This window comes from Salvelinus alpinus, chromosome 25 (genome assembly GCF_045679555.1).
Source record: "Salvelinus alpinus chromosome 25, SLU_Salpinus.1, whole genome shotgun sequence".
Taxonomy (NCBI): domain Eukaryota; kingdom Metazoa; phylum Chordata; class Actinopteri; order Salmoniformes; family Salmonidae; genus Salvelinus; species Salvelinus alpinus.
Genome location: NC_092110.1, coordinates 42849184 through 42867062, shown reverse-complemented (window position 1 = coordinate 42867062; position 17879 = coordinate 42849184). Strand labels below are relative to the sequence as shown.

At 43.9% G+C, this 17879-nt stretch overlaps 1 protein-coding gene across 1 annotated transcript in view; it reads right to left on the bottom strand.

The window, feature by feature from the left end:
* map3k9 (mitogen-activated protein kinase kinase kinase 9) overlaps positions 1 to 17879 on the bottom strand; it is a 46072-nt gene that overhangs the window by 14547 nt on the left and 13646 nt on the right. Inside the window, exons 4-5 of the mRNA XM_071366858.1 lie at positions 6820 to 7000; positions 1538 to 1686 (exon numbers count right to left, since the gene is read on the bottom strand). Of these exons, the coding sequence (XP_071222959.1) occupies positions 1538 to 1686; positions 6820 to 7000 (330 nt within the window). The remainder of the gene's footprint in view (positions 1 to 1537; positions 1687 to 6819; positions 7001 to 17879) is intronic.

Below are 17879 nucleotides of genomic sequence, written 5' to 3'. Positions count from 1 at the left end.
TCCCTAGGAGATGGGGTGACCTTGATAACTTATTATTAAAACGAGAGGCTGCCTGGATCTTTAACTTAAAGACCCTTGCTCCCTTCGGTCTCAACGTAGACTTTGATCTGAAGCCATTCTTGTGATTATTGTGACTTTGCCATTGTAATTGTTTGTAAGCTTGTGTAGTCTAAAATGAATCTATGATCGTATGCTATCCATTTGTTTTTTGTATGCTGTTCTTTGTATGCCATTTTAATATTAACCAATGATATTAGGCCACTTTTGGCCATGATTACAGACACCTGTGTGTCTTTTGACACTATATAAACGAGTCATCCCGCAGTGTTTGTGATTATACCCTGATGAAGACAGCTTGGCTGTCGAAACGTTGGATATTACATTTTTGCATCTGAGCTCCTAGATAGATGATAGATAGAACAATGAGACAGATATTTCACTGGATGTGATAAATGTGAAGCATCCTGTTGGCCGTTTCCTCTCACTACCAAATATGATGGTGAGAGGAAACGCAGTGGCCCGGCAGTGGGAGAAGGAGATGGATTTTGGCCGACATTTTTCTACTGTTCTCATTGATGAAACATTTAATCTCAATATAGTTTATTAAAAATATGATATATTTTACAAACAGAGTGGACTAAAATGTGATAGATTTTACCCTTTGCCAAAGTTGCGTTGTTTAGAAGGAGTGTTAGGGCGATTTGAGTTAGTGCACAAGTGCACTTCAAAGAGTAGATGTTCCCTAACGGAAATATGCAAATACATGCTAGAACGCGCCAATAGGCTCCTGCTAGCTCGTGCTTGGCTCTGCCCCACTATGATTCATTTGTTTCCATTGGAAACGACAGGCTGTGGTCTATCTTGGGTTAGTTATTGTCACGCCCTGATCATAGAGAGCCCTTGTTTTCTCTGTGGTGTAGTAGGTCAGGGCGTGACTAGGGGGTATTCTAGTTTATAATTTCTATGTTGTGTTCTAGTTTATATTTTCTATGTTGGTGTTTTGTATGATTCCCAATTAGAGGCAGCTGGTAATCGTTGCCTCTAATTGGGGATCATATTTAGGTAGCCATTTCTCCCACTTGTGTTTGTGGGATATTGTTTGTGGTGGTGCTTGTGTCATGTTTCGGTTGAAGAAGTTTCACTTTAAATAAATATGTGGAACTCAACAAGCGCCTTGGTCCGTTTCTTACAGCAACCGTGACAGTTATAAAAACTCTTTGGATATAACGTTTTGTTAGTATCTCTCTCTCTATATATAATAAATATACACTCTACCGGTCAAAAGTTTTATATATATATATATATATATATGACGGCACTCAATGGATCTACAGAGGACCTCAATGTAAATAAGTAATAATTTATTTTTGTACAAATATCTATCTATTATGGATCAGGATGGAGATGGATATAGTTATTTATTTACATATCTTATAATCGAATCATCTGTATTATTAAGGTAATGAAGTTTACGTTCTCTCAACAAATAGGTGGCTGTTGGCCTCATTTAAGAATGGCTAACAGAAAGCAGCTTTACCTTCCATGAGACGGGCGAAGGGCTCTGGGCAGGTGGAAGGGATGGGCAACGACAGCTTATTCATGGCCACTCCGTACGCCACAGCGAGACAATCAATGCCCCTGAATGGCACTTCGCCCGTCAGCAGCTCCCACAGGAGAACCCCGTAGCTACAGGGTTGGGAGAGATCAGGAACGAGATGGAAGAAGTTATGGAAACAGACAGCTGGGATTTCTGGAAATATTGGGAATTTTGGGAAAGCTACCGGAGTTTTGAAACCAGCAGAGAGAATAGACAGCAGAGAGAATAGACAGCAGTGAGAATAGACAGCAGAGAGAATAGACGGCAGAGATAATAGACGGCAGAGATAATAGACAGCAGAATAGACAGCAGAGAGAATAGACAGCAGAGAGAATAGACGGCAGAGATAATAGACAGCAGAATAGACGGCAGAGAGAATAGACAGCAGAGAGAATAGTCAGCAGAGAGAATAGACGGCAGAGATAATAGACAGCAGAATAGACGGCAGAGAGAATAGACAGCAGAGAGAATAGACAACAGTGAGAATAGACAGCAGAGAGAATAGACGGCAGGGATAATAGACAGCAGAATAGACAGCAGAGAGAATAGACAGCAGAGAGAATAGACAGCAGAGAGAATAGACAGCAGTGAGCAGAAAGCTGATGGACAGAGAGAGTTAACAAATTTCTTAAAAATCACATTATCTTGAGCAAAAGCCAAATTGGATTTATACCAAAACATTATACGACTGATCATATTTACACCCTAGAGACCCTGATAGATAAACCTGTCCACCAAAATAATACCAAAATGGACTGTTCTACAAAGTTATTGAAAGTGGTGTAGGGGGTAAAACATATGACATAATTACATCAATGTATACTGGCAATATGTGCAGCATCAAAATTGGCAAGTAAAGAACAGAATTATTTAACCAGGGGCGGGGCCTTCGCCAGGTTTGCAATCTGAGCCCTGCACTCTTCAATATTTACATCAATGAATTGGCCACTATTCTAGAACAATCCTCAGCCCCTGGTGTTAGTCTCCACAATTCAGAGCTTAATTAAATTACCCAGATTTCAGGGAATTAGACCAAAGTTCCCAATTGGTACAAAATATACAATGCCTTCAGAAGGTATTCACACCCCTTTACTTTTTAGTAAATGTTGTTGTGTTACAGCCTGAATTTAAAATTGATTAAATTTAGATTTTTTTGGTCACTGCACACAATACCCCACAATTATTATTATTATTATTATTTTAATTACAAATGAATTACAAATTAAAAGCTGAAATATCAGTAAGTATTCAACCCCTTTTGTTATGACAAGCCTGTCACGTTCCTGACCTGTTTTATGTTATTTTTGTATGTGTTTAGTTGGTCAGGGCGTGAGTTGGGGTGGGCATTCTATGTTTTGTGTTTCTATGTTTAGGTCACTTGTAATTAGCCTTATATGGTTCTCAATCAGAGACAGGTGTTTGACGTTTTCCTCTGATTGAGAACCATATATAGGTTGGCTGTTCACACTGTTTGTTTGTGGGTGATTGTCTCCTGTGTTTGTGTCTGCGCACCACACGGGACTGTTTCGGTTGTTCATTCGTTTGATGTAGTCTGTTCCTGTTCGTGAGTTCTTCGTGTAGTTATGTAAGTTCCATGTTCAGGTCTGTCTACGTCGTTTTGTTATTTTGTAATTTTCCAAGTGTTTTTCGTGTTCGTCTTCGTCTTTAAATGAATTTCAATATGTCATCACACCTCGCTGCATTTTGGTCCTCCGATCCTTCTCTCCTCTCCTCGTCCGAGGAAGATCTAGACACCCGTTACAAAGCCTAAATAAGTTCAGGAGTAAACATTTGCTTAACTTGTCACATTATAATTTGCATGGACTCACTCTGTGTGCAATAATTATGTTTAACATGATTTTTGAGAGACTACCTCATCTCTGTACCCCACACATACAATTATCTGTAAGGTCCCTCAGTCGAGCAGTGAATTTCAAACACAGATTCAACCACAAAGACCAGGGAGGTTTTCCAATGCCTCACAAATTGGTTGATGGGTAGAAATAAAAAAGCAGACATTGAATATGCCTTTGAGCATGGTGAAATTATTAATTACACTTTGGATGGTGTATCAATACACCCAGTCAATACAAAGATACAGGCGTCCTTCCTAACTCAGTTGCAGGAGAGGAAGGAAACCGCTCAGGGATTTCACCATGAGGCCAATGGTGACTTTAAAACAGTTACAGAGTTCAATGGCTGTGATAAGAGAAAACTGACGATGGATCAACAACATTGTAGTTACTCCACAAGATTATCCTACATGTCCAGAGGAAACTACAAACAATGCATGCAGGGCAGAATTAGGCCAAAATCCACTAATAGTACAAACGTAAGTTTTGAAACATCTAAAATACAGTGACCCCCTCTCATATCATTACCAAGCCCTGCAATGCCAAGAACTGAGCAAAGAATAGAGTCCCCTCATCCAGCTGGTCCTGGGGCTGAGTTCACTAACCTGTTCTACTAACACACTGAAGCCTCAGTCCCCTCATCCAGCTGCTCCTGGGGCTGAGTTCACTAACCTGTTCTACTAACACACTGAAGCCTCATTCCCCTCATCCAGCTGGTCCTGGGGCTGAGTTCACAAACCTGTTCTACTAACACACTGAAGCCTCAGTCCCCTCATCCAGCTGGTCCTGGGGCTGAGTTCACTAACCTGTTCTACTAACACACTGAAGCCTCAGTCCCCTCATCCAGCTGGTCCTGAGGCTGAGTTCCCAAACCTGTTCTACTAACACACTGAAGCCTCAGTCCCCTCATCCAGCTGGTCCTGGGGCTGAGTTCACAAACCTGTTCTACTAACACACTGAAGCCTCAGTCCCCTCATCCAGCTGGTCCTCGGGCTGAGTTCACTAACCTGTTCTACTAACACACTGAAACCTCAGTCCCCTCATCCAGCTGGTCCTGGGGCTGAGTTCACAAACCTGTTCTACTAACACACTGAAGCCTCAGTCCCCTCATCCAGCTGGTCCTGGGGCTGAGTTCACTAACCTGTTCTACTAACACACTGAAGCCTCAGTCCCCTCATCCAGCTGGTCCTCGGGCTGAGTTCACTAACCTGTTCTACTAACACACTGAAACCTCAGTCCCCTCATCCAGCTGGTCCTGGGGCTGAGTTCACTAACCTGTTCTACTAACACACTGAAGCCTCAGTCCCCTCATCCAGCTGGTCCTGGGGCTGAGTTCACAAACCTGTTCTACTAACACACTGAAGCCTCAGTCCCCTCATCCAGCTGGTCCTGGGGCTGAGTTCACTAACCTGTTCTACTAACACACTGAAGCCTCAGGACCAGAACATCCAATCAATCAGGATAAACCAAATTACAACACAGTCAAAACAAAACTACATTACTTATTGGGAAACACAAGCACAAACACAAAGCAAAATGCAGTGCTGTCTGGCCGTAAATCGAAAGTACACCGTGGCAAACTATTTGACCATGGTTACTGATCAAAAGTACAGGCTCAGTGAGCACAGCCTTGCCATTGAGAAGGGTAGACACAGGAAAACCTGGCTCCCTGTAGAGGAAAGGCTGTGCAACCACTGCACCACAGCAGAACCTGAGACAGAGCTGCATTAAAAAAGTATCAAACAATTAGTGTCATTTCCCAAAATTTGACACCCTTATTGAAGGTTTCAAAGACCTCTCTGATGAGAATAAGCTACCCGTCCTGTTGGGGGAGGACGCAGAGAGCTGTGGGTTGGCAGCGCACTACATTGCTGCCTGCCATAAGATGAGGGACAGTGTCTGACAGACCAACTAACGTGCACATGTCCTCCAACAAACAGACCAACCAACCCGCACATTTACTATTCATTATTATTTTTACTGATTACCCTGTTGACAATCTTTATTATTATAATTTTGTTAATATTGTAAATATGAACAATATTGGGGGGGGGGGGGCATTATGGCACCACAGAGAGACAGGAACAGAGCCATCCCTGTCCACAGCCTCCAACTACCTCCACACCTCCAGCCAGGCAGGTATTTCATCCTAAAACAAGGGCTGGACACAAGCCACCTGGCATGGTCAATGATAAGTCATGAGAGTCTGCTGCAACATAGAAAGCTCTGCTTCTGGCCTGCTTCTGCTGCTATATCGAAAATTACCTTTAAATGCCGCATAGCTGACAAAGCTCAATGGAATTAAATCCTGGCCTTATCAGAGCTGATGTGGCTAGGTTATTCTGTGTTTCAGACGAGGGTAAGACGATCACAATCATCTCTTGTTGAAAACGATTACAGCGCCGGTTCCTCATTTGGGTGCAGTCGTCATACTACTACTGCAATGCTTTACTAGATCCATAGCTGAATAAATGACTCAATGCTTTACTAGATCAAGAGCTGAATAAATGACTTAATGCTTTACCAGATCAAGAGCTGAATAAATGACTCAATGCTTTACTAGATCCAGAACTGAATAAATGACTCAATGCTTTACTAGATCAAGAGCTGAATAAAATACTCAATGCTTTACTAGATCAAGAGCTGAATAAATGACTCAATGCTTTACCAGATCAAGAGCTGAATTAATGACTCAATACTTTACTAGATCCAGAGCTGAATAAATGACTCAATGCTTTACTAGATCCAGAGCTGAATAAATGACTCAATGCTTTACTAGATCCAGAGCTGAATAAATGACTCAATGCTTTACTAGATCCAGAGCTGAATAAATGACTCAATGCTTTACTAGATCCAGAGCTGAATAAATGACTCAATGCTTTACTAGATCCAGAGCTGAATAAATGACTCAATGCTTTACTAGATACAGAGCTGAATAAATGACTCAATGCTTTACCAGATCAAGAGCTGAATAAATGACTCAATGCTTTACTAGATCCAGAGCTGAATAAATGACTCAATGCTTTACTAGATCCAGAGCTGAATAAATGACTCAATGCTTTACTAGATCCAGAACTGAATAAATGACTCAATGCTTTGCTAGATAGAGCTGAATACATGACTCAATGCTTTACCAGATCAAGAGCTGAATGAAGTACTCAATGGTTTACTAGATCAAGAGCTGAATAAATGACTCAATGCTTTACTAGATCCAGAACTGAATAAATGACTCAATGCTTTACTAGATCCAAAGCTGAATAAATGACTCCTCCAACCCTCTAGATCTAAGTGAGATAGAACAGACAGTTTCCTGCCTCATCACTTCCTATCCCGGCCCATGCGCCCCCCCCCCCCCCCCCCCCAGCCCACCTCCAGACGTCGCTGCCTTTAGAGAAGGTGGAGGAGCGGATGACCTCGGGTGCCATCCAGGCGTAAGTGCCGGCGGCGGACATCTTGGTGGTACGGTGCCACTCCCTCGCCAGGCCGAAGTCGGTGATCTTTAACGTCTTGTTGCTCAGATCCTCCATCTCGACCTTTTCCAGGATCAGGACTGGTCCAGAAGAGGGCGGGTGTTGGTGAGGGAGGGAGTGACGAGGAGGGTTTTGGGCGGGGGGGGGGGCGGGGGACGGGTGGGAGGATAACGGTAACATGGGTGTGTTGGAAGGTAGGAGGGGTTTGAATGTAGAGGGATACAGGCCAATTGGGGTTTTGGTGGCGGGATGGCAGGATAGCAGGCAGTCATTCAAATATAAATTATTAAAGTTGTTTTCCAAAATAAAGGGAAGAACAAAAGGGAAAACCATACCATGATGAAAGGAGAGAGAGAAGCAGGAAGAGAAACAACAAAAGAGAAAAGTGAATGAGATGATTAAAGTATAAAATGAAAGAAAGCAGGGAAGAAACACAGGCCTTGATTAATGTTAAGTTTTCACGTTGTCCTTGTGAGTCTGTGCATCACACCCATGCACACATAAAACACACATACACACACATATATATATAACACATACACACACACATGCACATAGAAACACACACACACACACACACGCACACACACGCATGCACACATAAAACACACACACACACACACACACACACACACACACACACACACACACACACACACACACACACACACACACACACACACACACACACACACACACACACATATATACACCCATGCACACACACATGCACACACACACACACACACACACACACACACACACACATACACATACACACACACACACACACACACACACACACACACACACACACACACATACAAAAGAGGAGGCTGGTGGGAGGAGCTATAGGAGGGATAATTATAAGGACTGGAATGGAATATATCTCCATATACACCACCAAGTCCCCATATACACCACCCAGTCTCCATATACACCACCAAGTCCCCATATACACCACCCAGTCCCCATATACACCACCCAGTCCCCATATACACCACCAGTCCCCATATACACCACCAGTCCCCATATACACCACCCAGTCTCCATATACATCACCATTCCTCATATACACCACCCAGTCCCCATATACACCACCCAGTCCCCATATACACCACAAGTCCCCATATACACCACCCAGTCTCCATATACACCACCCAGTCTCCATATATACCACCATGTCCTCATATACACCACCCAGTCCCCATATACACCACCAGTCCCCATATACACCACCCAGTCTCCATATACATCACCATTCCTCATATACACCACCCAGTCCCCATATACACCACCAGTCCCCATATACACCACCCAGTCCCCATATACGCCACCCAGTCCCCATATACACCACCAGTCCCCATATACACCACCATGTCCTCATACACACCACCCAGTCTCCATATACACCACCAGTCCCCATATACACCACCCAGTCACCATATACATCACCCCGTCTCCATATACACCACCAGTCCCATATACACCACCCAGTCTCCATATACATCACCATTCCTCATATACACCACCAGTCCCCATATACACCACCCAGTCCCCATATACACCACCCAGTCCCCATATACACCACCAGTCCCCATATACACCACCAGTCCCCATATACACCACCCAGTCTCCATATACATCACCATTCCTCATATACACCACCCAGTCCCCATATACACCACCCAGTCCCCATATACACCACCAGTCCCCATATACACCACCCAGTCTCCATATACACCACCCAGTCTCCATATACACCACCATGTCCTCATATACACCACCCAGTCCCCATATACACCACCCAGTCCCCATATACACCACCCAGTCCCCATATACACCACCAGTCCCCATATACACCACCCAGTCTCCATATACACCACCAGTCCCCATATACACCACCAGTCCCCATATACACCACCCAGTCTCCATATACACCACCCAGTCTCCATATACACCACCATGTCCTCATATACACCACCCAGTCCCCATATACACCACCAGTCCCCATATACACCACCCAGTCTCCATATACATCACCATTCCTCATATACACCACCCAGTCCCCATATACACCACCAGTCCCCATATACACCACCCAGTCCCCATATACGCCACCCAGTCCCCATATACACCACCAGTCCCCATATACACCACCATGTCCTCATATACACCACCCAGTCTCCATATACACCACCAGTCCCCATATACACCACCCAGTCCCCATATACATCACCCAGTCTCCATATACACCACCAGTCCCCATATACACCACCCAGTCTCCATATACATCACCATTCCTCATATACACCACCAGTCCCCATATACACCACCAGTCCCCATATACACCACCAGTCCCCATATACACCACCCAGTCTCCATATACATCACCATTCCTCATATACACCACCCAGTCCCCATATACACCACCCAGTCCCCATATACACCACCAGTCCCCATATACACCACCCAGTCTCCATATACACCACCCAGTCTCCATATACACCACCATGTCCTCATATACACCACCCAGTCCCCATATACACCACCAGTCCCCATATACACCACCCAGTCTCCATATACATCACCATTCCTCATATACACCACCCAGTCCCCATATACACCACCCAGTCCCCATATACACCACCAGTCCCCATATACACCACCCAGTCTCCATATACACCACCAGTCCCCATATACACCACCAGTCCCCATATACACCACCCAGTCTCCATATACATCACCATTCCTCATATACACCACCCAGTCCCCATATACACCACCCAGTCCCCATATACACCACCAGTCTCCATATACACCACCAGTCCTCATATACACCACCCAGTCTCCATATACACCACCCTGTCTCCATATACACCACCCTGTCTCCATATACACCACCCAGTCTCCATATACACCACCCAGTCTCCATATACACCACCCTGTCTCCATATACACCACCAAGTCTCCATATACACCACCCAGTCTCCATATACACCACCCAGTCTCCATATACACCACCAGTCCTCATATACACCACCAGTCCCCATATACACAACCAGTCCTCAAATACACCACCAGTCCTCAGTCTCCATATGGTGGGTTATATGAGGACTACTCTTCACCCCGCGCTCTCTGCTATACTCTTCACCCCACGCTCTCTGCTCTACTCTCCACCCCACGCTCTCTGCTATACTCTCCACCCCACGCTCTCTGCTATACTCTTCACCCCACGCTCTCTGCTATACTCTTCACCCCACGCTCTCTGCTATACTCTTCACCCCACGATCTCTGCTATACTCTCCACCCCACGCTCTCTGCTATACTCTTCACCCCACGCTCTCTGCTATACTCTTCACCCCACGCTCTCTGCTATACTCTTCACCCCACGCTCTCTGCTATACTCTCCACCCCACGCTCTCTGCTATACTCTCCACCCCACGCTCTCTGCTATACTCTCCACCTCACGCTCTCTGCTCTACTCTCCACCCCACGCTCTCTGCTATACTCTCCACCCCACGCTCTCTGCTATACTCTTCACCCCACGCTCTCTGCTATACTTTCCACCCCACGCTCTCTGCTCTACTCTCCACCCCACGCTCTCTGCTCTACTCTCCACCCCATGCTCTCTGCTCTACTCTCCACCCCACGCTCTCTGCTATACTCTCCACCCCACTCTCTCTGCTATACTCTCCACCCCACTCTCTCTGCTCTACTCTCCACCCTACGCTCTCTGCTATGTCTCCACCCCACGCTCTCTGCTATACTCTCCACCCCACGCTCTCTGCTCTACTCTCCACCCCACGCTCTCTGCTATACTCTCCACCTCACGCTCTCTGCTCTACTCTCCACCCCACGCTCTCTGCTATACTCTCCACCCCACGCTCTCTGCTATACTCTCCACCCCACGCTCTCTGCTATACTCTCCACCCCACGCTCTCTGCTATACTCTCCACCCTACACTCTCTGCTATACTCTCCACGCCACACTCTCTGCTATACTCTCCACCCCACACTCTCTGCTATACTCTCCACCCCACACTCTCTGCTCTACTCTCCACCCTGCTCTCTCTGCTCTACTCTCCACCCCACACTCTCTGCTCTACTCTCCACCCCGCGCTCTCTGCTATACTCTCCACCCCGCGCTCTCTGCTATACTCTCCACCCCACACTCTCTGCTATACTCTCCACCCCACGCTCTCTGCTATACTCTCCACCCCACGCTCTCCGCTATACTCTCCACCCTACACTCTCTGCTATACCCTCCACGCCACACTCTCTGCTATACTCTCCACCCCACACTCTCTGCTATACTCTCCACCCCACACTCTCTGCTCTACTCTCCACCCTGCTCTCTCTGCTCTACTCTCCAACCCACACTCTCTGCTCTACTCTCCACCCCACGCTCTCTGCTATACTCTCCACCCTACGCTCTCTGCTATACTCTCCACCCCGCGCTCTCTGCTATACTCTCCACCCCACGCTCTCTGCTATACTCTCCACCCCATGCTCTGATATACTCTCCACCCTACGCTGTCTGCTATACTCTCCACCCTACGCTGTCTGCTATACTCTCCACCCTACACTCTCTGCTATACTCTCTATTCTTCCTCACAATGCCAGGCCCTCTGTTGTGTCTGCAGGTGTACCACATGGCACTACATAGGAAACAAGGGGTGTGTCTGCAGACTACGGGCTGGGGCCGCCTCACGTACTGGAGAAGTTATGTGGGTCTACTGCTAGATGGACGGGCTTTAGTACAATGAACCGTAACACGAGGAGTAGGCTAAATTTGGTCAATTAACTGACAATGGAATTCAATCAGATCCAGGGCTAATTTCATTTACGTTTTGGCATGTTTTTCTGGATTTAGAACATAAAGCAGCATTTATAAAGCAAAAATTATCCCGTAGGACAAGCGCAGGAATATTCTTTTCAGAATATTGACCAAAAAAATATATATTAAGGGGGTTAGCCATCAGTTGAATAGTTGATAAGCCACTGACAGAGATGACAACAGATACTCAAAACAGACATATTTTTTGCCTCAAAATTAAAGTTCAATACAAACATTTGTCAAATATTGAAAATTATTAATTTTGTAAATCCCCCCCCCAAAAAACATATCGTTTTACAGAGTTGACAAATGTGTTGTTCTTCATTCAAGCAATTTAGTTTTTACGCAGTTCCTTTATGACTCTAAAACCGAATTAAATGTAACATATTGTAACGGCTGTCGTCGGTGGAAGGTGAGGACCAAAGCGCAGCGTGGGTAGTGGTCATCTTATTTAATAATAATCCAAAACTGAAGACTTCAAATTACAAAACAACAAAGTGAAAACCGAAACAGTTCTGTCCGGTGCAGACACACAAAGACTGAAAACAACCACCCACAAAACCCAACAGAAAACAGGCTACCTAAATATGGTTCCCAATCAGAGACAATGATTGACAGCTGCCTCTGATTGAGAACCATATCAGGCCAAACACAGAAATAGAAAATCATAGAAAAACTAACATAGACAACCCACCCAACTCACGCCCTGACCATACTAAAACAAAAGACAAAACAAAGGAACTAAGGTCAGAACGTGACACATATTTTAACCTTAATCTATCAGGCAGATGAAGGTGACAGTTGGGGATTCCAAATTCCGATTCTTTGTTTGTTTAACATTTTACTGCAGTCGGGCGAAATCAGGGTCACACAGAGTGTTTATTGATAGTCTTAAATCTATTTTGAAACAAAAGTATCCACCTCACACCCATGGTTACGGGCTTAAAGAAGACACCAGATATAGTTGAAATGTACTACATTTAGAGTTTGCATCCCAATATTACACTTTATATACAGTTGAAGTCAGAAGTTTACATACACCTTAGCCAAATACATTTGAACTCAGTTTTTCACAATTCCTGACATTTAATTCTAGTAAAAAAAACGTATGGCACTGTGATAGACTGCATCCAATTTGCTGAGTAGAGTTGAGTGTTGGAGGCTATTTTGTAAACGACATCGCTGAAGTCAAAGATCAGTAGGATGGTCAGTTTTACGAGGGTATGTTTGGCAGCATGAGTGAAGGATGCTTTGTTGCAAAATAGGAAGCCGATTCTAGATTGAATTTTGGATTGGAGATGCTTAATGTGAGTCTGGAAGGAGAGTTTACAATCTAACCACAATAAGTTGGGTCGAATTTTGGCCCATTTCTCCTGACAGAGCTGGTGTAACTGAGTCAGGTTTGTAGGCCTCCTTGCTCGCACACGCTTTTTCAGTTCTGCCCACACATTTTCTATAGGATTGAGGTCAGGGCTTTGTGATGGCCACTCCAATACCTTGACTTTGTTGTCCTTAAGCCATTTTGCCACACCTTTGGAGGTATGCTTAGGGTCATTGTTCATTTGGAAGACCCATTTGTGACCAAGCTTTAACTTCCTGGCTGATGTCTTGAGATGTTGCTTCAATATATCCACATAATTTTCCTTCCTCATGATGCCTTGTATTTTGTGAAGTGCACCAGTCCCTCCTGCAGCAAAGCACCCCCACAACATGATGCTGCCACCCCCGTGCTTCACGGTTGGGATGGTGTTCTTCGGCTTGCAAGCATCCCCCTTTTTCCTCCAAACATAACGATGGTCATTATGGCCAAACAGTTCTATTTTTGTTTCATCAGACCAGAGGACATTTCTCCAAAAAGTACGATCTTTGTCCCCATGTGCAGTTGCAAACCGTAGTCTGGAATTATTATATATATATATTTTTTTATGGTGGTTTTGGAGCAGTGGCTTCTTCTTTGCTGAGCGGCTTATCAGGTTATGTCGATATAGGTGTCACGTTCCTGACCTTATTTCCTTTGTTCAGTCTTTGTTTAGTTGGTCAGGATGTGAGCTGGGTGGGCATTCTATGTTATGTGTTTCTATGTTTGGTTTAGGGTTGTCTAACTAGCCTGATATGGTTCTCAATCAGAGGCAGGTGTTTTACGTTGTCTCTGATTGGGAACCATATTTAGGTAGGCTGTTCTCACTGTTTGTTTGTGGGTGATTGTTCCTGTTCGTACGTTCATTGTTTTTTCATTGTTCTCTTGTTCAGGACTGTAGCGTCGTTGGTTTCTTTTTGTTTATTGTTTTTGTTCGTCTAGTATTCTAATAAATATGGATACATACCACGCTGCGTTTTGGTCCTCCACTCCTTCAACCAACGACGAGAGTCGTTACAATAGGACTCGTTTTACTGTGGATAGAGATACTTTTGTACCTGTTTCCTCCAGCATCTTCACAAGGTCCTTTGCTGTTGTTCTGGGATTGATTTGCACTTTTCGCACCAAAGTACGTTCCTCTCTAGGTGTCACGTGCGTTTGTAGAATTAACGGACCAAGGAGCAGCGTGCGTAGAGTTCCACATGTTTAATTAAAGAAACTCAACTAAAACAATACAGAACAAAAACGAAACGTGAAATCAAATGCAGTGCAACTGGCAACTACACACAAACAAATAAGATCCCACTAAAACCCAGTGGAAAAAGGCTGCCTCAATATGATTCCCAATCAGAGACAACAATAAATAGCTGCCTCTGATTGGGAACCATACCAGGCCAACATAGACAAATAATAACCTAGATAATCCACCCTAGTCACACCTAACCAACATAGAGAATAAAAGGATCTCTATGGTCAGGGCATGACACTAGGAGACAGAACGCGTCTCCTTTCTGAGCGGTATGACGGCTGTGTGGTCCCATGGTGTTTATACTTGTGTACTATTGTTTGTACAGATGAACATGGTACCTTCAGGCGTTTGGAAATTGCTCCCAAGGATGAACCAGACTTGTGGAGGTCTACAATTTCTTTTCTGAGGTCTTGGCTGATTTCTTTTGATTTTCCCATGATGTCAAGCAAAGAGGCACTGAGATTGAAGGTAGGCCTTGAAATACATCCACAGCTACACCTCCAATTGACCTAAATTATGTAAATTAGCCTATCAGAAGCTTCTAAAGCCATGACTAATTTTCTGGAATTTTCCAAGCTGTTTAAAGGCACAGTCAACTTAGTGTATGTAAACTTCTGACCCACTGGAATTGTGATACAGTGAATTATAAGTGAAATAATCTGTCTGTAAACAATTGTTGGAAAAATGACTTGTGTCTTGCACAAAGTAGATGTCCTGACCGACTTGCCAAAACTATAGTTTGTTAACAAGAAATTTGCGTTGTGGTTGAAAAACGAATTTGAATGATTCCAACCTAAGTGTATGTAAACTTCCGACTCAACTGTACATCACAGAAGACTGAAATATAACAAAACCATTTGACATAAATACAGTTTTATTCAATGTAAAAAAACAAACATCTTTATGAATTATGAAATTATGAAAAATATGAATAACATTACACCCATGAGACCAAAGAGGGCCTTTAGGTCATTGACTGCAGGAAAGAGCTAAATCTATCAGAGAGATGGAGTTGACAGTTTATGGTTGTAACCATGGTGATTCCAATATTGTTTGTTTACATCTATCAACAGTAGAGAACATTCCAGACCATGAGTGGTCTTGTTGCACTAGATGTAATGAGGACATGAATAAAGGGGTCCTTATGGTATAGGTGACCCTGCTCATTCCTGATCCATTTAGGATTTTAGACCAATCTGACTGCTCACCAAATGTTCAGAAATATTTTTTAGTAATCAAAGTTTTTGAGAGAAATATTGTTTAATTCATTAAAAATATTCATTAAATAAATAATAATTATTCCCAGAAGACTATTGCAAGAAACTACATATAGATTTCTTTCAGTTAATGTCCATTATTGCTAGTTTTTTTTATTTTAAAAACTTTTTGGAGAGTTTGAAATTGAGATCCTTTGCTCCAGACCAGGGAATTTCCAGGCATAGAGCTGACGTGAAAATTAATAATATTGAAAGTATTTAGAAAATTCACAAAACAAACATTTTCCTTATAAAATTCCACTAAATGCACATTTTAAGCTCAAATAATGCAAATATATTTTTTTTCATTAAATGAAGAAAAGGACAAGAATTGTCCCGACTTTCAAGAATCCTTGATAAAATCTTTCCTGCTTTTCTACACATTTTGTCATGAGGCTGAGAGAAAATGTTGCGGTTTTAAAGTGAATTTCCTGTAAATCCTCCAAAATAATTAATGGCTTATGACGTGATCATATGCTATTTAGGGGGTCCGACCTCCAGGGGTTGGGGCCCCCAAAGCTCATGGGCCCCTTCGCCTCGTGGGGGGGGGGGGGTGCTCTGCCAGTGCTCACCAGGTAAACAACAACCTAATAGTGTGAGGATGCCCCCTGGACGTGGGCTTACGTACATTAACAGCGTATATCTGGGATAGACCTGTCCCCTTATTGAACTGATGATGCTATTGGCTTGTCACCTCAAAACAGTCAATCACAGCCAAGGGAACGGGGCTAAGCACAAGCCACGGGCCAACGGGAGAGGAGCAACTGCCTGTGTTGACTGGAAGTAGCCAATAGGAAGGCATGGACTGAGCATGGGACAAATCCTGTCTAATAGGCTTGGGGTTAAGGGATCCTGCAGGGCTAACTAACACACACACACACACACACACACACACACACACACACACACACACACACACACACACACACACACACACACACACACACACACACACACACACACACACTTACTTTCTACAACTCTCATTGTTGTCTGTCTCGTTGATATCAATGATCATCTAACTGGGTATTGATATCAATGCTCATCGAACTGGGTATTGTTGGGGTTCTCCTAATGTTTTTCCTACCACTTAGAAAATACTTGGCTGACGAGTGTGAGGTGTCATGTGCAACCTCATAGCCGTGGGAAGTAGGGGTGCTGGAGGTGTGTAAGAATTTGTGTTGTTGCAATACAAAACAATAAAATACTTTTTTAAAATGCATTATTAATATAGATGTTAATAGTATTGGGGAAAAGGAGAGGGGGAAAAATAGGATATTTATATATGGGCCCCATTCTGCATGGAGAGTTCTCAGCTCTGTTCTGTAAGCGGTGCGTTCATCTATTCAGTTGTGGGAGTTTGTGGGAGTCAGAAACATGCTCTGCTGTAGGATAGACAGTTCAGTTTGAGTTGAGTTGGGCCTCGCCCTCTCTGTCTGTCCCACAGTGTCACCCAACCCCTCCTGTCTCAGCCTCCAGTAGTTATGCTGCAATAGTTTGTTGTGTCAGGGGGCTAGGGTCAGTCTGTTATATCTGGAGTATTTCTCCTGTCTTATCCAGTGTCCTGTGTGAATTTAACTTTTTTGGGATAGGGGGCAGTATTCGGAAGTTTGTATGACTTAGGGGCCCAAAGTAAACCGCCTGTTACTCAGGCCCAGAAGCTAGGATATGCATATAATTGGTAGATGTGGATAGAAAACACTCAAAAGTTTCCAAAACTGTTAAAATAATGTATTTGAGTAATACAGAACTGATATGGCAGGCGGAAACCTGAGGAAAATCCATCCAGGAAGTGGGATTTTTTTGATCTGGGTACTTTCAATTGAATGCCTATACAGTATATATATATATATATATATTTTTTTTTTATCCATCATTTTACCAGGTAAGTTGACTGAGAACATTCTCATTTACAGCAACAACCTGGGGAATAGTTACAGGGGAGAGGAGGGGGATGAATGAGCCAATTGTAAACTGGGGAGGATTAGGTAACCATGATGGTTTAAGGGCCAGATTGGGAATTTAGCCAGGACACCAGGGTTAACACCACTACTCTTACAATAAGTGCCATGGGATCTTTAATGACCTCAGAGTCAGGACATCCGTTTAACATCCCATCCGAAAGACAGCACCCTACACAGGGCAGTGTCCCCAATCACTGCCCTGGGACATTGGGATATTTTTTAGACCAGAGGAAAGAGTGCCACCTACTGGCCCTTGTCGTGGTAATTTCCTGTATTACTAAATGAGGAGAGTTT